Source organism: Vulpes vulpes, chromosome 9, assembly GCF_048418805.1.
Source record: "Vulpes vulpes isolate BD-2025 chromosome 9, VulVul3, whole genome shotgun sequence".
In the NCBI taxonomy this organism is placed as follows: Eukaryota; Metazoa; Chordata; class Mammalia; order Carnivora; family Canidae; genus Vulpes; species Vulpes vulpes.
The window spans coordinates 39,255,207-39,282,295 of record NC_132788.1 but is presented as its reverse complement, the minus strand read 5'-3'; the positions used below and the strand labels follow the sequence as shown (position 1 = coordinate 39,282,295).

Here is a 27,089-nt window from a genome sequence, read left to right as displayed (position 1 = left end):
ATAAACAATGAGACCTACTCCCATGGAGTTTTCATTGTGGGAAACAAAAATATACAGTAATGTCTATCATTTGTTACTTGATAACTGCTATGAAAGTATGTATGTAGATAAGGGTAAGGAGGCTCATCTACACTGCAGAGGCTGCATGTAACGTTCACTTTTAACTTTTTATTTATTATAGGAAGTGGGGAACTGATTCCTATAAGACATAATTACTTATACTTGATCAGAAATTTAAAAAAGATGAGTGATTTAGCCTGAGTTCTTGTTTTTTTGTTTTTTTTTTTTTTAAGATTTTATTTATTTATTCATGAGAGACACACACAGAGAGAGAGAAAGAGAGAGAGAGAGAGAGAGAGAGACAGGCAGAGGGAGAAGCAGGCTCCATGCAGGGAGCCTGATGTGGGACTTGATTCTGGGTCTCCTGGATCATGCCCTGGGAGGAAGGTGGCACCAAACCGCTGAGCCACCCAGGCTGCCCTGAGTTTTTGTTTTTAATAGGATGTTCCTTTCATTAAATAATTCTGTCCCATTACTATGATTAAAGTCCTAGGTGACTATCAGATTAAAAGCCGTGAATATTGGGATCCCTGGGTGGCTCAGCGGTTTAGCGCCTGCCTTTGGCCCAGGGCGCGATCCTGGAGACCGGGGATCGAATCCCACGTCGGGCTCCCGGTGCATGGAGCCTGCTTCTCCCTCTGCCTATGTCTCTGCCTCTCTCTCTCTCTCTGTGACTATCATAAATAAATAAAAATTAAAAAAAAAAATTTGCTTCTAAAAAAAAAAAAAAAGCCTTGAATATTCCAAGTGAAAATCCAAGCAGTATTTACTGGGCAAAAAAAATGTGATGTTAAAAAAGGGGGTTTTTTAGTGATAAGAGAAGTTAATTTCATAAAGCTTTTTAAAAATTTTCTTTATAGAGAACTATGTCAGGTTGTCTGCAAAACTGGTTTCATTCTGCTTCCTTCTGTGTTGTATCATTCTAGAGTGGGAACTCTAAGGTGTGAAATGCAGAGAAAATGACATTTTGTGGCTTTTGTTACTAAATGGTAGGTTCGTTTGAACTTGCACTGACTGTTGTTTCTTTTAGTTTAGCTACTTGGAGAAGCTTCTGTTGGTTCATGGAGCTTGGAATTATTTTCGAGTAACAAAATGCATATTGTATTGTTTCTACAAAAATGTAGTGTTATACATTATTGAGGTAAGAAAAGAGATACGCTTTCTTTCATGGAAAAGTTAGGTCTTTCTTTGAAATCAGGCTTGGTAGTCTAGGGGGTTTTTTGGCCAACTTTGTGTCATTTAAATTAAAATTACATAATACTGCTTTAGGTATTCACCCAAAGTTATTCAGTAAATTTGAATCTTCTAACTACCAACCTGACTTAAAAAATACCTGTGTAAACCTTTAATTTGGCTATGGAAATATATGTTTAAATATTTTACTTTGAAATAATTATAAATTCACAGGAAGTTACAACAAATATTTTTAGGAGGTCCCATGAAACATTCACCTAATTTTACCGAAACTCCACCTTGAATAATCCAGGACAATATCAACAGCAGGATATAACCAGCAGAGCTTATTCATATTTCACCAGCTTTACACATACTTGTGTGTGTGATTCTATGTATTTTTATACAAGTGTAGGTTGATATAAACACCACAGAAATGGAGACAGAGCCCTGTTTCCCTCCCCAATCCTTCCCCAATGATACAGATCTGTTCCATCACAAGGATCCCACTCATGCTGCCCCTTACATCCACATCCACCCTTAATCCCTGACTGACTAATCTGTTCCCTATCCTTATAATTTTGTTCTTTCAGGAATATTATAAAAGTAGAATCGTCTAGTATATAGCCGTTTGAGATTGCATTTTTTTGGTCAGAATAATTCCCTTGAGATTGATACAAGTTGTTCCCTGGATCATTTGTTCTCTTACCATAACCTTTAGCATCAACCTGTTTAAGAGCATTTGTATATAGGTTTTGTGCAAACACAAGTTTTCACTTATTTAGGACAACTGTCCAAGAGTACAATTGCTGGATCATATGGTAAATGCGTGTTTAGTTTTAAAAGAAACTCCCAACTATTTTCCAGAGTGACTTTACCATTTTCAATTCCCATCAGCAAAGCATCTGTTAATCTTGTTTCTGTGGGTCTTTACCAGCGTTTGATGTGATCACTAACTATGTTTTTAGCCATTCTGACAGATGGGTAGTGATATGTCATTGTGGTTTTAAATGCATTTCTATGGGAGCTAATGAACATCTTCTAATGTACCTATTCGCTATCTTCATATCTTCTTCATTGAAATGTGTCTTCATATTTTTTGTCCATTTTCTAATTGAATTGTTTTTGAGAGTTCACATATTTTAGATGTTAGTCCTCTGGCAGAAATGTAGTTTGCAAATATTTTCTTCCAGTCTGTATCATGTTGTTTTGTCATCTTAATAGAGTCTTTCAGAGTACAAAAGTTTTTAATTTTGATGTGGTCCAATTTATAAATTTTCCTTTTGTGGATTATGCTTTTGGTTCTATGTCAAAAAACTCTTTTCCTAGCTCTAGATTCCAAAGATTTTCCTCCATGTAGTTTTCTAAAAGTCTTGTACTTTACACTTAATGTCATGATCCATTTTCAGTTAATTTTTGTGTACAGTGGAGGGTTTAGACTGTCTAGTTATGTTGTCCATGGAAATTTGATTACTTCAGTACTATTTGATGAAAAAGTTATCCTTCCATTAAATTGATTTTCCACATTTGTCAAAAATCAATTGGGCAAATAAGAAATAGAAAATATGAACAGACTATAAATAGGAAAGAAATTAGATCAGTAATCAAGACCTGCCTGTCAAATTATACCAATCATTCAAGGAAGAATTAACACTAATCTTTCTCAAACTCTTCCCAAAAAGTTACATAACACAAACTCACATCAAAGAGGAATATCCTCTAAATCCATCCATGTTGTTACAAATGGCGAAATCACATGCTTTTTTATGGTTGAGCAATATTTCATTGGATGTATATACCACCTCTTCTTTATCCATTCATCTATTCTGAACACTTGGGTTGCTTCCACATTTTTGCTATTGTAAATAATCTTACAATAAACATAGAGGAGCATAGGTCTTTTTGAATTAGGAGTTCTCCTTTTTTTGGCTGGGTCAGTTACAAATGTTATTAATTGCAGATGGTACAATTTGCTGAAGCCATGGACAAAATCATTCTGAACCTTTACAATTCAATATCATTCTTTACGATACAATGCATTATTGGACAATTAGATCTAAATATTTCATTGAAATTATTTTTTGATAGAGAATGAAATAAAAATTCTAAAATAAACAGATGGCTTTCTGCTAAGCTCAAATACTCAAGCTTGATTTTATTTACATTTTGGCAAAATCCCATTTGATGACATAAAAAAAGAATGATAAAGTACAATATTTTAAGTACTTCAGTGAATGGAAACATTTAGGTCAATATTGATATAAAACTTCTTGAACTTTCTTTTCTTTCAGCTTTGGTTTGCCTTTGTTAATGGATTTTCTGGCCAGATTATATTTGAACATTGGTGCATTAGCTTGTACAATGTGGTAAGCATTCTCCGTCTCTATCTGATAGCATACAGAACTTCAGTGACATTTCTTTATTATTTATGTCTGGGACGTGTATCTAAGTCAATCATCTATATACACAGCAGGCAGCACAGATACATCTTTAGAGCCTTTGTTGCTGTGACACATCTTGCAGAAGCCCATACTCTCCACACATGGTTTCAATCATAGGAGATCATTCTACAGCAACTGCAATAAATTTGTATGCAGTGTATTTTGATAATACATCCAAAATCCCCTTACTATATGCCTGTACAATGTTTTCAGGCTTTTAAGCCAAGTAATTATTATTGAACTCTACCTCTACCCAGTCCATTTAATATACATAATTAATATTTACCTACCTCTGTAAATGTGGGTAATTTCCTGGCCTTTTAAACCTCCTGGTGGAAAATTTGTCCTTTTGTAAATATTTCACCCTATGTTTGTAGGAAATGATGAATTTTGGTATGAAGTCCTATAATAAATAATAAATATAATAAATAAATAAACAGAATTTTCTGAAACTAAACAATCCCATACTATCACTTAACTCATTTTAAATTAAAAAACTAAAAATAACAGTATTGTTAAGTGGCCTTTTAATTCACCCTTTAGATTTTTGTTTTGTTTTTCTTGTTTATTATTCTACTTTAAAAATGAGAGGTTAGGGAAACCTAGCATAAAAATTAGGCTCCCAGTGACTATTACATGGCCTTTCTTTTGTACTCCATTATCATAGCATATTACAATCTAGATACCCTGTGCTTTAATCTCTAAAATTCTGTCTTCTAGGAGCTTGAATTCTGAAACAGCATAGACAGAAGTCCTCAGACAGAAGTCATTGAGTGTCCAATAATACAAAAATGTCTAGTGCTATGAATAGTTATAGTTGTGTGCAAGTCAATTCTAAACGTATTTGGCTAGAGCATTATACCAGTGAATCTGAGGTCATATACATATTTGTCTCTACCAGGCTTTTGGTCACAGATGACAATACTCAATTTTTTTTTAGAGTTTCATTACAGACTAGGGTGGCAGAGTCTCTCCTCCGTGTGAGAAAATTCACTGTGAATGGATAGGCCACAGATATTGGTCAAGGAGAGCACCTGGGTGGCTCAGTGGTTGAGCATCTGCCTTCAGCTCAGAGTGTGATCCCAGAGTCCTGGGATCGAGTCCTGCATCAGGCTTCCTGCAGGGATCCTGCTTCTCCCTCTGCCTATGTCTCTGCCTCTCTCTGTGTGTCTCTCATGAATAGATAAATGAAATCTTTAAGAATTATAATAAAGGGGAGCTCAGAGACTGGCTTTTTAAAATAAGCAGTAAATGAGGGCTGGTGGGAAACTTAAAATTGTGGATTTTTTAGGATAGTATATGATGACATTAATATCCATGGACTTATTAAACCTTATTTCATTATGTATATATTTTACAGATGGGAAAAAGATAGAGCCTAGGACATTTCAAATAGTTACTGGCAATAAGAGAGCTAGATTGCTTATTTGATAACTACATTTACTCAGCCATTAGAAACGACAAATACCCACCATTTGCTTTGACGTGGATGGAACTGGAGGGTATTATGCTGAGTGAAGTAAGTCAATCGGAGAAGGACAAAAGTTATATGGTCTCATTCATTTGGGGAATATAAAAAATAGTGAAAGGGAATAAAGGGAAAAGGAGAAAAAATAAGTGGGAAATATCAGAAAGGGAGACAGAACATGAAAGACTCCTAACTCTGGGAAACGAACTAGGGGTGGTGGAAGGGGAGGGGGGAGGGGGGAGGGGTGACTGGGTGGCGGGCACTGAGGTGGGCACTTGATGGGATGAGCACTGGGTGTTATTCTGTATGTTGATAAATTGAACACCAATAAAAAATAAATTTATTTAAAAATAACTACATTTAAATAGGTTGTCATACTGTTTCTGAAGGTTATATATTATTTCTGCTCTACCCACGGATGACTAACTGCTACAGGAATTACCCTCCTACCAGAAATACCTACAATGTCAGACAAAATATATAGTACAATAGTTTTCAAACATTAAACAACAGGCTGCCCATGGCAGTGATCCTTGAGAGAAGTCCTATTTCCAGGTCACAGTTACAGGAAGATGGATCCAAGAGAAAGCCCAGGTGTCTTAATGAATTAAAGACACAGAAGTTGGAGCTCAGTGGGCAATGGTAGCTAGAATGTCAAAGAAGGAACCATACTGAGAGAGAGAATGAATGAGTGACTCTGGAGATCTATAGGTTCTGGTTTGTATATACATGAGAAAAATCTACCCAAAGCTAGGGAAAGAACTACCAGAATTCAGTAGGATGAATTATTGGAGCTTATTCAGGGCTAGGGATAACTAGTTACACATAATATTGGGAATACTTAAGTCACACTTTTAAAAACGGGGATAAATTAGACCTATAATAAACACTATTCTGTGCCCATCATAACAAAACTTAAAAGCAGCTCTAAAAAAAAAAAAAATCAAACTAATTTGCAAGTTAGTAACCTGCAAATCAGGACACAGGCAAACAATATTTAAAGAACAAAATTAAGTATTCAACAGCACAGAATTCCAAGTTGTACATCCAACAAAAGTTCTCAGTCATGCAAAAATAGGAAAATAAGATCCATAATGTGAAAAATAAGTCAATGAAAGTAGATATATAAATTACAAAGATGATGGAATTAGTACATAAGTACATAGTACATAAGGACTTAAAACAGATATTTTAAATCTTATAAATGTGCAAGAATATAAAGGAAGACAAATGTGCAAGAATATAAAGGAACATAATGAGGGGAGAAACAGAAGATATAGAAAAGAACCAAATAAAACCTTATGATGAAAAATACAAATAGGAAATGGACATTTTTCTGGATGGGATTAAGAGCAAATTAGAAACTTCAGAAATAGTATCAGTAAATATGAAAACAGCAATTACAGAAGCACAGAGAAAAATCAGAAAAACACACAACCAAATGGCTGAAAATCAGTGACCAAGAGAATAATCTTGAAATCAATCAAATAAATATTATGTATGGAAAATAAATGTAGGAATAAAAGCAGATTCCTCATTCAAAACCTTGCAGGACAGAAGACAATGGAATGTCTTTAAAGATCTGAAAGAAAAAAGTCCATTAACCCAAAACTCTATGTCCGGCAAAAATGTCTTTTGGAAAATAAACCAAGAAAATAGAAAATTCATCACCAGAAGACATGTAATACCTGAAATGTTAAAGGAAGCGCCTCAAACAAAAGAAAAAATATACCGGGATAATATTTGGATCTATCCAAAGAAATAAAGAAGAGAAATGTTAACTATGTGGGAATTAATAAGAGACTTACCCTCTTCTCCTCATATTCAATCATGATGACAAATAACTGTTTAAAGCAAAATTAATAATGTATTCTGGGATTTGTCATTAATTTAGAATTAAAATGTATGATATAGAAATGTATGATAACTATAGCACAAAGAATGAGAGGAGGGATTGGGGGGTGTACTATTTGAATTTTGTGATACATTGCATATGTATACTATAAACCTTAAAGAACAACTAAAACCCTGAAAGTTATGGCTAATGAACCAATAATGGAGATAAAAATCTTAATATTCAGTTACTTCAAAAGAAGTCAGGAAAGAAGGTAAAAAGTAAGACTAACTGCAACAAATAGGAAACAAATAGGAAGATGGGAGATTTAAATCCAACCACATTTATAATTACACCAAAATGCAAGTTGTCTAAATATTTCCAATTAAAAGGCCGATATTGTCAGCTTGGATTAACAAAATCAAAACCTACTTCAAATATAAAGGCACAGATAGGTAAAAAGGAAAAGGATGGAAAAAGATTTATCATGTAACAGTAATTTTAAAAAAAGGCGAAGTGGCTATATCAGTAACAGAAATAATAGCCTTCAGAAAAATAAATATGGCTAGTGATGAAGATGAATATTTGTTAATTACAAAGCATTAACTTATTAATAACACATTAGAATCCTAACTATTTAAGAACAACATAGCTTATTAGAAATTAATTAGAAATGAAGCAGGGGGCAAGCAGCCCGGGTGGCTCAGCGGTTTAGTGCTGCCTTCTGCCCAGGGTGTGGTCCCGGAGACCTGGGATCAAGTCCCACGTCAGGCTCCCTGCAGGGAATGGAGCCTGCTTCTCCCTCTACTACTGCCTGTGTCTGTGCCTCTCTCTGTCTCTCATGAATTTAAAAAAAAAAAAAAAATCAGTGTTGCTACTCCATAGCCATTCTAATGGAAGGGTTTGATAGAAGATAATACTGAAGGATATAAAATAATATGTTTAAAAAAATGAAATGAAGCAGGGATGCCTGGGTGGCTCAGTGGTTGAGCCCCTGCCTCTGGCCCGGGGTGTGGTCCTGGAGTCCTGAGATTGAGTCCTGCATCAGGCTCCCTGCATGGAGCCTGCTACTCTCTCTTCCTGAGGCTTTCATGAATAAATAAATAAAATCTTAAAAAAAAAAAAAAAGAAATGAAGCAGATATTGATGTAACTAAATGGCAAGTTAAGTAAATTGACTCTTAACATTCAGAGACTTAAACTCTCCTTCATGAACAGCATCTGGGTGCCCTAGCCAGCCTACCACCTGCATGAGCCTGGGGCCCTAGTCTACACCAGCACCAGCCATTTATTTCTGATGAGCAGTGAGAAAGTGCTTCAATGAAAAACCTACAGTTAACATCATACCTGATGGCAAAGCCTGTTACCCTAAGATCAAGAACAGGAGAAGAATGTATGTTCTCACCACTTCTATTCAACATCATCTGTAGGTCCTAGCCAGTACAATAAGAAAAAAAAAAAAAAAAAAAAAAAGGATTGACAAAGTATAATGCCTGCTTTAGTTGTTGTCAATATTCTGTATAAAATTCTAGAAAATCTACATAAGTCATGTGTTGTGTTACATTGTTATAATAAAAGTCTCCCAATTTGATCATGCCCTCTGTATCCACAGCTTTTGGTTTATCCACCCACACTGACTCTGGGTTTGGTCATGTGACTGATTTGGCCAATGAGACAAAATCAGACATAAGAAGAGCAGAGGAGTGAAAAATAATTGCTCACTGAAGCTTGCACCATCTCGTTGCTCTTTGTGACCAGTCCCTGCCATAGGAACAGAAACCAAATGGAGCAGAAATATGTCACTTTATTCTCCTGCTATTTTCCTCTCCTCTCATTTTCTTTTCCCTTTCTTTTTTCCTTCCTTCTCTTTTTTAAACTTCTCCCTTTAAACTTTTTCTCATATTATTATATCCACTGTACAAGGTTTTCTCCTTGACAAGGTCCAGAACTTTTTAAAGGATAGTGTATTTTTTATATAATATGGTTGCTACCATAATGATTGTTAACAAAATATTTGAAGAGTAAGGGAATAGGAAACATCTCTTTGTTTCTGATAATGATCAAGATAGAGAATTTTTATATAATGTATTTTTGTTTAATCTAATATTCACAACACTATTTACTGCGTAACTACTACATGCCAAGTCCTGGCAAGTGAACTAGCTTATAAAACAGTTGGTTCTTATGAGGGATACAGATGTCATTGTTGGTAGATACATTGATGAGTATTATGCCTATTATTTAAATATCTAGATATTCAATTTAGTTTTATGGTCATTAAACAGAAGAAAATATTATTCATTTTAAGCTCATAAAGGAATATGCACATAGTTATAACCCATTGAATCAAATCAATTAGAAAAATGAAGCCATGATTTGTTATATATTTGAATCTATGTGACTGATTAAAATCTTCTTTGTAAATAATTTTTATTTTTAAATAGCTTAAGACTTACCAGAAGATGCAAAAATAGTTCTGTTTATCCTTCAACCAGCTTCTCCCATAATGATATCTTAATAGTTGCAATACATTATCAAAGTCATGAAATTGACATTGCTACAATTTTATTTAACTCAGTTATAGACTAAAAGTTCTTTTTAATAAATCCTTGTTTTCTATGTAGATTTTCACTTCATTACCACCTTTTACTCTGGGGATCTTTGAACAGTGTTGCAGTCAGAAGAGCCTGCTTACATATCCACAACTCTACACAGTTTCTCAGACAGGGAAAACTTTCAACACAAAGGTAAACAGAAGATTTATTGCAGGTCTTTCATCTCAGCTCAATGCCAGAGTTACCTTTGGTCTTTTCTTTTTTTGATGCTTAAACAAATAATTAACAAACCGAGGGATGCAGCCCTGTGTAATCATTTACCTTGTAGTTTAGTTTATCCAGGGAATTGAGGGTAAATAATAGTATGTGGGGAAGGGAAGCCTTAAGGAAAAGAAGCAAGGCACCATATATGGTCCAACCAACTGCACTGAGCAGCTTCAAGAGGCATGTTGTGTAATGGGCAGTCCTGGAAAAATACAAAAGAGGAACGTAAGCCTATTTTTAGATGAGACGAGTGATTCTTTTGGAATGATTTCTTTCTAGGATCATGGAGTTGAGATTTAACAGGGGAATTAAAGGGATTTTACAGGTCCTAAGAGTAAACCTAACTGTATCTCAATCATTAGTGAAGCTTTAAAATAAATATAGACAGATACTGCAAGTATCTTTTCAAATCAGTGTTTTTGTTTTCTTTGGGCAAATATCCAGTAGTGCCATACTAGATCAATGATAATTGTGTTTTTAATTTTTTGAGGAACTTCCATATTGTTTTCCACCATGGGTGTAGCAATTTGCATTCCTACCAATAGTACACAAGGGTTCCTTTATATTTTCATCAACACTTGTTATTTCTTGTATTTTTAATTTCAGTCATTTTAACAGGTATAAATGGACTTCTCATTGTGTTTTTAATTTGCATTTCCATGATGATTAGTGATGTTGAGCATCTTTTGATGTGTTAGCCATCTGTTATGTCTTCTTTGGAAAAATGTCTACTCAGGTCCTCTGCACATTTTAAATCACATTATTATTATTATTATTATTATTATCATTATCATTATTATTTTGGTGTTGAGTTGTAGAAGTTCTTTACATAGGTTACATATTAATCCCTGTGCACTCCTATATTTATTGCAGCATGATCTGAAATAGCCAAAATAGAGAAGCAACCCAGGTGTCCATCAAAGATGAATGGACAAAGAAGATGTGATATATATATATTACAATGGAATATTACTCAGCCATAAAAAGAATGAGATATTGCCATTTGCAACAACATGGATGGACCTAGAGGACATAATGCTAAGTGAAATAAGTTAGAGAAAGACAAATACCATATGATTTCACTTATACATAGAATTTAAGAAGCAAATAACAAAACAAGAGTCAAAAAATAGACTCAAAAACAGAACAAACTGGTGATTGCTAGATGAGAGTTGGGTAGGAGGATAGGTGAAATAGACAAAGAGAATCAAGAGCATGCTTATCATGATAAGCACTGAGTAATGTTTAGAATTATTGAATCTTTACATTGTATACCTGAAACAAATATAACACTGTATGTTAATTATACTTCAATAAAAAAATATGGACATTTGGAAAAAACATAGGCCTTTTAAATATATTGCTTCACAGCTCAGAATATGGTCTATCTTATAAATATTTCATGTTTACTTGAACAGAATGTTTAAATTAGGTCAAGTTCATAGTGTTCAAATTTCTACATTCTTAGTAATTTTGTTTGTTATCCTATCAATTATGGAGAGGAACTAAAATTTCCAACTGAAAGTATGGATTCATCTATATCCCTTTAAAGTTCTATCAGTTTTGCTTCATGTATTTTGAAGTACTGTTATTAGGTATGTAAATGTTTAAGATTTTTATGGATTTTTGGAAGATTTTTTCTTTATTACCAAATTTGAGCAATTTGATTGTGATGTCTCATTTCTTCATCGTTTTTGTGGTTGGGGTTCTTTGAGCTTCTTGGATCTGTAGATTTATAGTAAGAAGATCAGCAAACCATGGTCTATAGGCCAAATCTAGTCTCCTGCCTGCTTTTATAAAGTTTTATTCAGAAATAGCTAGACCCATTCATTTACAAATTCCCTGTAATTACTTTACAGTCACAATAGCAGAATTGAGTAATTATAATGGAGATCATGTAGACCCCCAAAATATAAAATATTTTCCATTTTGTACTTTACAAGAAAAGTTTCCTAGTTTATAGTCTACATCATATACAGAAAATTTTCAGCCATTGTTTTTTCAACTATTTTTTTCTGGCTTATCTTCTCTCCTCTTGCTTCCAATTACACATATATTAAAACACTTGAAGTTGTCCAAAACCTTATTGAATCTATATCTTTGTTTCATATATTCTCCTCTCTGCTGAATTTTGGGTATTTTTAAAAATTATTTTGTCTTCAATTTACTTGTGCAATATCTATGCCATTAATTTTTCTTTCTGCAGTGTTGAATCTGCATTACTGCTATCAAGTGAATTTATTATCTCAAAAAGTGTAGCTTTTAATCTGTAGAATTTCTACGTGGAACTTTTTTATATATCTTCCATTTCCCTATTTACCATTTGAACATGAAGAATAGAGTTATACTTTTTCAGCATCCTTGCCTGCAAATTCTAACATCTATTTTGGCTGTAGGTTGGATTTAATTCATTTATTTACTTCCTTATTTTAGGTAGTATTTTTCTGCTTTTTGGCATGCCTGGTAATTCTGAATTGGATGCCTGAATTAGATACCTAGGTGTTGGATATTTTTGTATAACTATGAATAGTTTTTCTTTATTTTAGAAAAAATATTAGTGAAGTATAGTTGGAACATGATGCTATATTAGTTTCAAGTTTAAAATATAGTGATTCACAAGTCTGTACATTACGCTATGCTCACAAGTGTAGCTACTATCAGTCACCATACAATACCATTATAATACCATATTCCCTATGTTATATCTTTTATCCCCATAATTTATTCATTCCACAACTGGAAGCCTGTATCTTTCACACCCCTTCACCCATTTAGCCACCCCATCCCACCGTCACTTCCTCCACTTCTCTGGCAACCTTCAGTATGTTGTCTGTATTGATGAGTCTGTTTCTACTTTTTGTTTGTCCTTGTATTTTTTAAATTCCATATATAAATGAAATAATGGTATTTGTCATTCTATGCTTGATTTATTCCACTTAGCATAATACCCTCTAGGTCCCTCCATATTGTTGCCAATGGTGGAATCACATTTTTTTTTTTAATGGCTAAGTAATATCCCATTGTATATACATTACCACATCTTCTTTATCCATTCATCTATGAATGGACACTTGGGTTGCTTCCATGTCTTGGCTATTGTAAATAATGCTGCAGTAAACATAAGAGTTGCATATATTTCTTTGAATTAGTGTGTTTGTTTTCTGTGGGTAAATACTGAGTAGTGGAATTACTAGATCATGGTATTTCTATGTTTAATTTTTTAAGAAATCTCCATACTGTTTTCTACAGTGGCTGTACCACTTCGCATTGCCACCAACAGTGCACAAGGGTTCATTTTTCTTCACATCCTCTCCAACACTTGTTGTTTCTTGTGTTTTTTATTTTAGCCATTCTGACAGATATAAGGTGATATTATGGTTTTAATTTGTATTTCCATGGTGATTAGTGATGTTGAGCCTCTTCTCATGTGTTAGTTGGCCACCTGTATGTCTTCTTTAGAAAAATGTCTTCCCATTTTTTAATCAGATTATTTGGTTTGTTGGTGTTGACTTGTAGAAGTTTTTTGATGTACTTTGGATATTTGCTCCAAATAGGATGTATCATTTGCAAATATCTTCTCCCATTCATAGGTTACTTTTTTGTATTGTTGATGGCTTCCTTTGCTGTGTGCAAAAACTTTTTATTTTGTATTACCATGACTATTCTTGAGTTTATTTTTTTCTGGAAAACAAGAAAGTTAACTGGAAACAATTAATCCTTTTGGATCTGCATTTTCATATTTATTAGGAAGGACAGGAGTTGTGCTAAGTCCAAGGATAATTTTTCTTCACTACCAAGACAAAAACTTCTATGTATTCTACCCAATGTTTCATGAGTCTTGAGGTTTTCCAATTTGGCATTAGCTCTGTTTTTAAACCAGTTTCTAACATTCTTTCCTAAAAACAGCTTTGCTCCAGGAAATTTAGGTCACAGGACAAAGTATGTTTTTTTTCCACATTTTTTTCTTCTCTAGTTCTTTATCTGTAAGTCTTCCTGGCAAGCATAAAAATAAGTGATATATTTAGAATCAAAAGAACAAAGATTTGTTTTTGTTGTTGTTCGACCATCTCCTAATCCCAACGTGCACTTTTTTTTTGACCCTAGAGATTTTATATTAAGATTTCCTCTAAGAAAATTGTATGTGGTTTATTAAAATGTATTTTGACCAGAGTTGGATGTAGATGTAAAGGTGTAGAATGTATCATATAAAATACAGTATGGAATTATATTTAAAATACCACAATTTAAGTATTGAAAATATTTCTTTAAATTACTTCCGGTTCTTTTTTCATTGGATAATTTAGATCTCTATAATTTTTTTTTTAGATCTCTATAATTTTATATAACACGTATGCTATATTTGAGTTTTCTTTTCAAATAATATCTCATATTTTCACAGTCATTTCTCTTAGAAGTAGAAGAAATGGAGTTTTTCCATATCCAGGAAAACATTTTGGCTTTATAACTATTTCAAGCATATTTCATAATGTCACGTTTTTAGATTGAGACCAATGCACTATCATAATTTTCTTGCTTTCCTTTCTTTTAGGTGTTTTGGTTTCAATGTATTAATGCTTTGGTCCACTCCTTTATTCTGTTCTGGATGCCCATGAAAATGTTGGAGCATGGTAATGGCTTCATTGTTTCATATATTCAACAAAGCATGTTCTTCTCACTGGAGCCAGTATTTCTGTGTGTGTGTGTGTGTGTGTGTGTCCTCATAGATAGAACTGAAGGCAAAAAAAAAAAAGGAATTTAAAGATATTCCCCTATATGTAATATTACAATCTGGTTGACATTTAAGAGTTGATCTTTAGAACCCATCTTCTTTGTCTTTGACATATATAAATTGAGAATTAGTGCTTTTATTGTTAATTTGTAATAAATAATTGAGTCAGCAGGTCTGATAGAAAGCACAACAGTTCTAATGAATTATAGACACCTTCTGTTAGTAAGTTTGAAATTTATGTCTATTTTTTGTTTCACTTCCAAACTTCATGCTTTAGTTTAGACTTTAACACAAATTCAATATATTGGACCAATATATTGGACCAAGTCTCTTTTTCCTGATGTACATTTTCAAAACAAACATTATTGGACCAAGTCTCCTTTTCCTGATGTACATTTTCAAAGCAAACATTATGTGTGAAGTTTTTCTACAGACTGACCTGGGTTCAGTACATCTAAATGTAGGAGATACATTATGAAGTAGGCTGTTGCTGTATAATGGGTTCACAGCCATAAATTAAGGTGTAAAATGTAATTACTTTTCTTTAACAAGATTTAATTTTCATTGGGTGTTACTAGCAATATGTCCTTTATTGTGGATATATTTTTTAAACATTGAGTTTGAGTTGCATGTGTTTGTGTTTGTTGGTATTTAAATGAATGGATCTGCCATTAATATAGCTAAAGGCCTTCCTTGTAAAAACAAAATAGACAAAACTTTCAAATGATAACAAATATAGTCACAAGCTTACAAAAAGTTCCTTTTGGGATGGAAGTGTGAGGGGCTCTTTGGGTCTACTCTCCACTCAAATATGCTAAACTGGCCAAAACTATAAAAAAAAAAAAAACAGCTCTGCAAATTTTCTGGATATTATCCCAAAGACAAATGAAGAAATATGTATTCAAGCAAGTCTACTGCAACTCAGTAAGAATATCAAGAGTCTGTGGAATTGTAGCTATGATCTACTCCTTCCCTCTCTTATTCACAACCTAGCTTGGTGGAAGCTCCACTGCAAGCAGATGTGGTCAATAGTGTAGTACTACTAGTCTTCTCAATTACCCATCAGGGTTACTATATTTCACAGGAAAGGCAGCCACCAGCATTTCTCATCCTCCACAATTTTGAGTTACAGAGGCAAAATTCCTGATGAGTATGAACAAGAGGTTAGAGGTCCCCTTTTCCAATCAATTTATATCCATAGGACAGAGTCTCTACTACAGGCATGACAGGCTAAGATTATTGGGTCACTTATCACTCTCACCAAAGCTTGCTTGTAGGACAGAGAATCTCTAAAAGATTGTTGGGAAGGCAAGCCAAGAAGACCAGTGACTACAACCTCACTATCCTCAAGAGTAGTAGCAATAAGATTTTGCCTATGGTGAGAGGTAGTACTTAAGAAGAGAGGACTCCAAAACTCTTCCCAAAGGAAGTGACTATTTGAAACAGACTAGGGGAAGAGTTCAAGTCTAGGGATGTTCCTAATTGAGACCAATAAACTAAATCATAGGCCTACTAATTTACCGGAGAAAACCAGGGACAGAAACAGATAAAAATAGCTCTCCTTGAGGTAAGAACAAACCTCAAAGATTTGTCTCAAAATTTTCTCAGCCTGAATTTAGTTGGATCAGACTGCTGTACAATTTATGTCCCATAACTTTCTCAAAAACAATAGACTAATCCATGGGTAATTAGTGAAGCCTAAAAAACTGGTGTAATACCAAATGAGTCAGATAGTTTAATGGGGAAATAAGAGAAAAAGACAGTCAAGACAGAAAAGATAAAACCAAGGTAACTCTGTGCTTTCCCAGAGCTGGACCTTCTAAGTGATATCAAGGTTTGACACTGGGGAAATAGGCTTCACTAAAATAGCCAGCCAAATTCAAAACAAATAAACAAGCATCAAAACAAATATAAATCTTGAAGGGAGGGGGGAATTAGTATCCAGAGTATATTATGTAGAATTTCCAATTTTCAACAATAAACAAAAAGTATAATACACACAAAAAGATAGGACTGCATGACCCATACACCAAGAAATAAGTAGGTAACAAAAACTGCCTGTGAGAGGGCCTACATGCCAGATTTAACAAAGTGTTCAAATTAGCCCATATAAACATGTTCAAAGAACCAAAAGAAATGCTTAAAGGTTTGAAGGTATGAAGGTACATCAAACAGATGTCAATAATGAGATAGAAATTATAATAAAGAACCAAATAAAAATTCAGGAGTTGAAAACTTTTTTTTTTTTATTAAAGATTTTATTTATTCATAGAGACAGAGAGTGAGGCAGAGAGAGAAGCAGGCACCACACAGAGAGCCTGACATGGGACTCGATCCCGGGTCTCCAGGATCACGCCTTTGGCTGCAGGTGGCGCTAAACAATTCATTAGAGTGGCTTAATGGTACAGTTGAGTTGGAAGAAGAAAGAATTATGAAACCTGATCTTATATTAATAGAAAGTATACAATTTGAAGACCAGTGAGAAAGTAGAATGAGGAAAAATGAACACAGACTCAGAAATATAAGAAGCTTTAGACACACCAATATAGGCATATGGGAGTATTAGAACAAGAGCAGGAAAAGAATGAAGTAGAAAAAATATTCAAGGAAATGATAGCTAAAGAACTTCAAATTAGCTTAACAACATTAATATGCACATCCAGGGGGTTCAGTAAACTTTAAGTGAGATAACTGCAAAGAGATCTATATCTGGACACATTGGAGCAAATATGTTGAAAGCCAAAAACCATGGGATAATATTGAAATCAGCAAAAGAAAAATTACTCATGTACAAGGGGTAAGATTATAGATGACTTTACATCACACACACAAAAATAGAGGCCAGAAGGCACTGGGATGACAAATTCAAAGTGCTGAAAAAAAACCTTTCAACCAAGAATCTTATGCCGAGCAAAATAATCTTTCAAAAATGAAGGCAAAATAAAGACATTGCCATATAAACAGAAAAAGAGATTATTTTTTTACTCTACTACATATTTTTCAAGAAATAATAAAGGAAATTCTTCAGATTAAAAATAAGTAAACTCAATCCACAAAGAGCCTTGGTAAAGGTAATTATGTAATCAGGTATGATGATAGTGTAAATCTATATTTTTTCTTCTTTTCTTTTCATAAGTGATTTAAAAAGAAATGTCATAAAATAGTATAGATGCAAAATCTTCATCCAAATTTCCACATACCAAAACTAGAAACATATATAAGGTTATATATAAACACCAAATGGGATTTATCCCAAGAATGTAAAGCTGACTTAATCCCACAATAAATTAATCTAATACATCATAACAATAAAGGACAAAAACTACATGATCATCTCAATAAATTCAGAAAATGCATTTGATAAAAGCCAATACATCTTCATGATAAAAACAGTCAACAATGCAACAACAAAAAAACCCCAAAACAGTCAACAAAGTAGAAATAGAGTGGATCTTCCTCAACTTACAAAAAACATCTACAAAAACCCCATAGTTAACATTTTGCCTCATGGTGAAAGACAGAATGCTTTCCCCTAAATCAACAACTGGACAAAGATATTTCTAACATTTCTATTCACTATTTTAGTGGAAATTTTAAGCAGCACAGTTGGGCAAGAAATGCAATAAAAATTACCCAGATCAGAAAAGCAAAAGTAAAATGATCTCTATTTGCATATTATATAATTTTATATGTAAAATTCATATATATGATGCTAAAATTATGTTATTTTTATAAAATGCTAAAATTAAAATACAATTATAAGCGATAAATTAACGTTTCAGAGTGCAAGATTAATATACAAAAATCCATTTTATTTCTATACAACAAATAAGGAAACAGAAAATGACATTAAGAAAACAACTCTATTAACTACTGAATAAAAATGAAAACTCTTAGAAATAAATTTAACAGAAGTGCAAAATTTATACTTTAAAAATTGCAAAACTTTGCTGAAAGACTTTAAAGAAGGCTTAAATGAATGTAAAGATAGCCCATGCTTGTGGATTAGAAGATGTAATACTGATAAGCTGGCAGTACTTCCCAAATCAGTCTAAAGGCCCAATTAAATCCTTTTTGAAGTACCAGCTGACTTTGCAGAAATGGATAAGCTGATTCTAAAATTGTATGAAAATATAAGTGACTCAGAATAGCCAAAACGAACTTTAAAAAGAAAAACAAGTTGGAGAACTCATACTTCTTGATTTCAAAACTTACTCCAAAGCTACAGTAATCAAGACAATGCAATATTGACATAAGCATAGATATATATAGCTCAATGAATAAAATTGAGAAATAAGCCCTCATATTTATTATTAAGTGATATTTAACAAGTGTGCCAATGCAATTCAGTGAAGGGTGGGAAAGAACACTCTTTTTGACAAATAGTTCTGAGGCAAGTGGATATTCATATACAAAAGTATAAATCTGGACATTTTCCACACACAAAATATACAAGTGAACTCAAAATAGAACTAAATGAAAGTATTAAAGTATAAATAATTAGAAGAATTTATAGGGATAAATATTTTTTACTTTGGTTAGGTAAAGGTTCTTAGATGTATGACACCACAACAGAAACAATACAAAAATAAATAAATTGGATTTAATCAAAATTTTAAAATTGTGTATCAGAAGACACCATTAAGAAAGTAAAAATATAGAAAAGATCAATGAAATCAAGAGCTGCTTTTTTGAAAAGATAAACAAAATGGATAAACCTTTAGCCACTCTTTAAGAAAAAAAGAAAGGACTCAAAGTCCAAAAGGAAGGGGGAGATAAAACAACCACCATCATACAAATACAAAAATATGAGAATATTACATATTCTCATAATAATATAATATTATACATATATAATAATATATATTATATATAATAATATAAAATGTTACATGCCAACAAATTTGACAATAAAGAATAAATGGATAAATTCCTAGAAATATACAATCTTCCAAACTGAATCAAGAAGAAATAGAAAACTTAAACGGACCAATTACTAGTAATGAAATTAAATTAGTAATCAAAAATCACCCTCCAAAAAAGTCCGGGACCAGACAGCTTCACAAGTGAATTGTACCCAACATTTAAGGAAGAGTTAATAACTATTTTTCTCAAACTAGTCTAAAAAAATAGAGGAATAAAACTTCCAAATTCATTCTATGAGCCTAGCATTACCCTGATACCAAAACCAGCACTATAAAAAATGAAAACTATGGGCCTCTGATGAACATGAATGCAAATATCCTCAACACAATGTTAGCAAGCTAAATTCAACAATGCATTAAAAAAGTCATTCATCATGATCAGGTAGGATTCATTCCAGGGATGCAAGTGTCTTTCAATATTTACAAATCAATCAATGTGTGATAAATCACACTAACAAAAGGATTAATAAAAACCAAATGCCTCAACTAATATTCGATAAAGGAGGAAAGACTATCCACTGGAAGAAAGACAGTCTCTTCAATTAATGGTCCTGGGAAAATTGGACATCCACATGCAGAAGAATGAAACTAGACCACTCTCTTGCACCATACACAAAGATAAACTCAAATGGATGAAAGATCTAAATGTGAGACAAGATTCCAGCAAAATCCTAGAGGAGAACACAGGCAACACCCTTTTTGAACTCGGCCACAGTAACTTCTTGCAAGATACATCCACGAAGGCAAAAGAAACAAAAGCAAAAATGAACTATTGGGACTTCATCAAGATAAGAAGCTTTTGCACAGCAAAGGATACAGTCAACAAAACCTAAAGACAACCTACAGAATGGGAGAAGATATTTGCAAATGACGTATCAGATAAAGGGCTAGTTTCCAAGATCTATAAAGAACTTATTAAACTCAACACCAAAGAAACAAACAATCCAATCATGAAATGGGCAAAAGACATGAAGAGAAATCTCACAGAGGAAGACATAGACATGGCCAACATGCACATGAGAAAATGCTCCGCATCACTTGCCATCAGGGAAATACACATCAAAACCACAATGAGATACCACCTCACACCAGTGAGAATGGGGAAAATTAACCAGGCAGGAAACTACAAATGTTGGAGAGGATGCGGAGAAAAGGGAACCCTCTTACACTGTTGGTGGGAATGTGAACTGGTGCAGCCACTCTGGAAAACTATGTGGAGGTTCCTCAAAGAGTTAAAAATAGACCTGCCCTACGACCCAGCAATTGCACTGTTGGGGATTTACCCCAAAGATACAGATGCAATGAAACGCCGGGACACCTGCACCCCGATGTTTCTAGCAGCAATGTCCACAATAGCCAAACTGTGGAAGGAGCCTCGGTGTCCATCGAAAGATGAATGGATAAAGAAGGTGTGGTCTATGTATACAATGGAATATTACTCAGCCATTAGAAATGACAAATACCCACTATTTGCTTCAACGTGGATGGAACTGGAGGGTATTATGCTGAGTGAAATAAGTCAATCGGAGAAGGACAAACATTATATGTTCTCATTCATTTGGGGAATATAAATAATAGTGAAAGGGAATAGAAGGGAAGGGAGAAGAAATGGGTAGGAAATATCAGAAAGGGAGACAGAACATAAAGACTCCTAACTCTGGGAAATGAACTAGGGGTGGTGGAAGGGGAGGAGGGTGGGGGGTCGGGGTGAATGGGTGATGGGCACTGAGGGGGCCACTTGACGGGATGAGCACTGGGTGTTATTCTGTATGTTGGTAAATTGAACACCAATAAAAAATAAATTTATTATTAAAAAAATAAAATAAAAACAAAACAAAAAACAACAACCAAAAAAAACCAAATGTCTGATCACTTAGTAGATATAGAAAAAGCATATGACAAAATACAACAGCATTCATAGTAAAAATTCAACGAAGTAGGGTTAGAGGTAATAAACCTCAACATAACAAAGTCCATATGTAACAAAACCAGCAGCTAACATCATACTCAATGGTGAAAAACTGGAAGCTTTTCCTCTAAGGAACATGACAAAGATGTCCACTCTCACCACTTTTGTCAACATAGTCCTAGAAGTCCCAGCCTTGGCAATCAGACAAGAAAAAAGAAATAAAAGGCATCCAAAGTGGTAAAGAAGAAGTAAGATTGTCACTATTTGTGGATGACATGGTACTATACACAGAAAACCCTAAAGTTGCCATCAAAAAACTATTAGATGTATTAAATTAATTCAATACAGTTGCAGGATACAAAATTAATATAAAGAAATCTGTTTGGGGGCATCTGGGTGGCTCAGTGGTTGAGCATCTGCCTTTGGCCCAGGTCATGATCCCAGGGTCCTGGAATTGAGTTCCACATCAGGCTCCCCATAGGGGGCCTGCTTCTCTCTCTGCCTATGTCTCTGCCTCTGTCTCTGTTTCTCTCATGAATAAATAAATAAAAATTTAAAAAATATGTTGCATTTCTAAACAATAATGAAAAAGAAATTTAAAAAGCAATCTCATTTACAATTGTGTAAAAAAGCATAAAATATCTAGAAATAAAATTAATTGAGATAAAAGACCTATCCTCCAAAGACTATAAGACCTTGATGAAAGATATTGAAGACAACACAAATGAAAAGACAAACAATGCTCATGGATTGAAAAAAATTAATATTGTTAATATGTCCATAATATCCAAAGCAATCTACAGATTTAATGTAATACTGATCAAAATACCAAATAGCATTTTTCACAGAACTAGAACAAATAGTCCTCAAACTTGTATGGAACCACAATAGATCCTGAACAGCCAGAGTAATCTTAAAAAAGAACAAACCTGGAGATAGGTATCACAATCCTAGATTCAAGATGCTATACAGCTATAATAAAATAATACAGCATCGGCACACAAATAGACACACACAACAATAGATTAGAATAGAGACTCCAGAAATAAACTCATGCCTCTATGGTTAATTTACAACAAAGGAGGCAAGAATATACAATAGGAAAAAGACAACCTCTTCAATAATTGGTGTTGGGAAAACTGGACAGCTATATGCAAATGAATGAAACTGGGCCACTTTCTTACACCATACATAAAAATAAACTCAAAATGGATTAAAGACTTAAATGTGAGACTTGAAACCATGAAACTCTTAAAAGAACATATAGCAGTAATCTTTGGACATCAGGCTTAGCAACATATTTATCAATAGGTCGCCTCAGGCAAGGGAAACATACAAAAATAAACTATTGAGACTACACCAAAATAAATAAAATTTTAAAAATAAAAAGCTTTTACATAACAATAATAACCATCAACAAAACAAACGGCAACCTATGAATGAGAGAAGATATTTGCAAATGATGTATCTGGTAAGTGATTAATATCCAAAAACTATAAACAACTTTAAGTAACTAAAAAAAAAAGCAATCCAATTAAAAAATGGGAAGAGGAACTAAATAGACATTTTTCCAAAGAAGACATACAAATAGCCAACTGACACATTAAAAGATACTCAACGTCACTAATCATCAGGGAAATGTAAATCAGAACCACAATGAGACATACCAATGAGAATGGCTAATCTGAAAAAGACAAAAAAGTAAGTGTTGGTGTGGATATGGTAAAAAGGGAGCCCTCATGCACTGTTGATGGGAATGTAAATTAGTGCAGACATTGTAGAAAGCACATGGAGATTTCTTAAAAATTAAACATATAAATACCATATGATCCAGTTATTCCACTACTGGGTATTTACCCAGAGAAAACAAAAACACTAATTTGAAAAGATATATGTACCCATTTGATTATTACAGCATTATTTATAATACCCAAGATGTAGAAGCAACCCAAGTGTCCACCCATAGATGAATAGATAAAGAAGACGTGGTACACACACACACACACACACACACACACACACACGGAATATTACTCAGCCATAAAAAGAATGAGATCTTGCCATTTGTGACCACACGGATGGACCTAGAAGGTGTTATGCTAGGTGAAATAAGACAGAAAAAGACAAATTCTAGGGAATTTCACTTACATGTAGAATCTAAAAACAAAGCGATTGAACAAAGAAACAAAAAGCAGACAAATACAGAGAATAAACTGGTGGTTACCAGATGGGAGGTATATGGGGGATGGATGAAATCGATAAAGGGGATTAAGAGGCATAAACTTTTATTTATAAAATAAGTTATAGGGCAGCCCCAGTGGCTCAGCGGTTTAGCGCCGCCTTCAGCCCAGGGTGTGATCCTGGAGACCCTGGATCGAGTCCCACGTCCGCTGTCTGAATGGAGCCTGCTTCTCCCTCTGCCTGTGTCTCTGCCTCTCTCTATATCTCTCGTGCATAAATAAATAAAATCTTTAAAAAAATAAGTTATAAAGATGAAATATACAGCATAGAGAATTAGCCAATAGTATTGTAATAACCTACTATTGTGACAGATGGTGACTAACACTTCCATGGTGAGCAATGAGTAATAGAATTGTCTCATCAATATGTTCTACATCTGAAACTAATATAACATTGTATGTCAATTATACTTCAATAAAAAATGATAATACAGCACATGGAATGGAAAAAAAGCATTTGCACATTATATTTATAACACAGATTTCTATCTGGGATATATAAAGAATGCTTACAACTCAACAGTAAAAAAACAGAAAGACCCAATTATTTAAATATACAAAATATTTGAATAAATATTTCCCCTGAAAGGACATACAAATAACTAATAAATACATGAAAAATTCTCAACATCACTAATCATTAAACAAATACAAATTAAAACCACAATGAGGTACTACCTCATGTCTATTAGGATACTATAATCAAAATGACAGATAGCAATGAATATTGGCAAGAACGTGAAGATTGGAACTCTCATCATACACAGCTGGCAGGAATGTTAATATGGTGCAGCTGCTTGGGAAACAGTCTGGAATTTCCTGTAGTGGTTAAGCATTGAGTTACCATACCATCCAGCAGTTACACTGCTAGGTATTTGCCCAAGAGAAAGTAAAATCTATACCCACAGAAAAATGTGTACACATAGCATTATTTATAACAGCCTAAATGTTCATTGATCAATGAATGAATGTATAATGGATATGTGCTACATCCATACAATGGAATAATGTTAGTTAATAAAAAGGAATGAAGTATTGGTCATACTACAACAGTGATGAATTTTGAAGACATTATATTAAATGAAAGAAGCTAGTCACAAGGACCACATATTGTGTGAGTCTATTTACATGAAATGTCCAGAACTGGAAAATATATAGAAACAGAACGTAGATTAGTGTTCACCTAAGGCTGAGGGGATGGAGGGATGAACAGTGACAACTGAGGGGTCTGGGATTTCTTTTTGAGAGAAATGAAAGTGTTCCAAAATTGATTATGCTGATAGTCGCAAGACTCTGTTAATAAACTGAAAGCCACTGAACTGTACACTTTAAGTGTGTTGATGTATGGTATGTAAAGTATATCTAAATAAATCTGATTTAAAAAGTTAATGAAGACTTAACTTCATAATATATCAAGTAGCCCAGAGAAAATAATGCTCACTATACAATACATATAATATATTTGTTTTTTTTTAATTTTTTAAATTTATTTATGATAGTCACAGAGAGAGAGAGAGAGAGGCAGAGACACAGGCAGAGGGAGAAGCAGGCTCCATGCACCGGGAGCCCGACGTGGGATTCAATCCCGGGTCTCCAGGATCGCGCCCTGGGCCAAAGGCAGGCGCCAAACCGCTGCGCCACCCAGGGATCCCCATATAATATATTTGAAGGATCATAGATTATCCTTAAAATATAGAAAGGGATCTGAACCAGATAATGACGAATGCAAACCCAGAACCAGAAATACCACAGTTATTAAATTCGTATTTTACAGAAGTTATGATGTTAATGTCAAGTATTAAATAAGCTAATTTAAAAAATTAATGAATTTTTTTAAAATTCATTTTTTGTCATTTTTCTCTTAGATTCACTAAAATTTTCAACTCATAACTTTTAAAATGGGGCACACACACACACACAGCGACAACACCCTCACATTCTTTATAAGGAATAAACAATTACTAATTATTTGTGCTTTCTGGGTGGGACAGAGGACTAACTTAAATAAACTAATCTTTGCAAATTTACTTAAAAGTTAATGGGACTGAATTATTTAACAGGCAAGCAAACTACATAATCACAAACTCTCACTCACCATGGCAAAGATACGTGAAGTGACAACCAGTTGTTTCTAGGTTCCTACTTTATAAATTCAGCCTAAATTTGTCATACTAAATGTAACTGACCAGGTTTACATTATCTACATAGTGTTCTTTATGTTTTAACTTGTATCACATGAAATCTGTTAATGGAATCTGTTAACATTAAAAATAATTAGAGAGAGAGAGGTTCATCATCCCTACCATTTTCTAAAAGAGACAGCAGTTTCCAAACTAGTATGTTAGAATCAGTGGAAGATTTAAAAAAAAAAAGAATCCAAAGCCCAGACCACACCCAAACCAACGGAATCACAATCTCTGGTTAGGCTACAGGCATCAGTAGCTTATGAAGCTCACCAGAAGATTCTGAAATACAAAGTTTGGGAATTATTACTCTAGTACAAGTGCAAACAGGCAAGGAATGGTGATTTTCCATATTCTAAAAATGTTTGCATTGTTTTTAAGGCTTTAATATGCTTGTATTCTATAATATTAATTATATTTCTGGTGATTTACAGCTAATGAAAATTTTATATTCTAAAAGGTCATTAAACATTATTTAGAATTTGGGACATATTTTCCCTTTTTAATTTACTTACAATGGTGTTACTGATCTGCTCAGATATGATTTTTTTCCTTCTTGGAGTTCTCAGATATTGAGGTGGTCTTATGCAAGCTGCAGCTGGGTATTTCCAGCAGCAGTGGTAATATAGGCTCTTAGGGCAGGAAGGTCAGAGGGGTGACAGGGCAAGGATCAAGACCTGGGCCTGAGATCCTCACAGAAAGGTCTTGGAGAGGTTTTGTGACCATAGAAGCCCATTGTATGAGAGGCCATTTGCAACCTGGATATGTATAAATCAGGGACTGTAATTTTACTTGTATGATGATTTCTTATCAATCTTAATTTAGAAATTCAGTGTGAATAAGTTCACCCCAAACATTTCACTGACTGGTTGCAACATCACTGAAATATTCTACACTAGCTCTTTGTGATTTTATTTTGCATTTTTCTGATGACTAATGATATAGACCATCTCCTCATATGATTGTTTGCCATTTATGTACCTTTTCTGAGGGAGTTTTTTTCAAGTCCTTTGCCCATTTTTTAATTGAATTGTCAACATTTTATAGAGTTGTAAGAGTTCTTTCTGGATAAGAATCCTTTTAAATGTATACATTGTAATTTTTTCCCTTAATCAATTTTTCTTAACATTATTAAAATGAGAAGTTTTCAATTTTAAGTCCAATTTATTTAAACATCTTTAAGGTCTGTGCTTTTCTTTCTGTCCTAAGAAATCTTTTCCCACCCCAAGGTTATAAAGACTTAATTCTGTTTTCTTGTAGAAGTTTTCTCTTTTTAGGTTTCATGTTTAGTTTTCTGGTCTAATTTTTG

General features: G+C 33.7%; 1 protein-coding gene across 1 annotated transcript in view; it reads left to right on the top strand.

Annotated features, from left to right (window-relative positions):
• The window catches only part of LOC112918520 (phospholipid-transporting ATPase IB-like), a 162,864-nt gene that overhangs the window by 109,954 nt on the left and 25,821 nt on the right, over positions 1 to 27,089 (top strand). The window contains exons 26-29 of the mRNA XM_025996587.2: positions 1,091 to 1,201; positions 3,525 to 3,599; positions 9,600 to 9,722; positions 14,344 to 14,422. Of these exons, the coding sequence (XP_025852372.2) occupies positions 1,091 to 1,201; positions 3,525 to 3,599; positions 9,600 to 9,722; positions 14,344 to 14,422 (388 nt within the window). The remainder of the gene's footprint in view (positions 1 to 1,090; positions 1,202 to 3,524; positions 3,600 to 9,599; positions 9,723 to 14,343; positions 14,423 to 27,089) is intronic.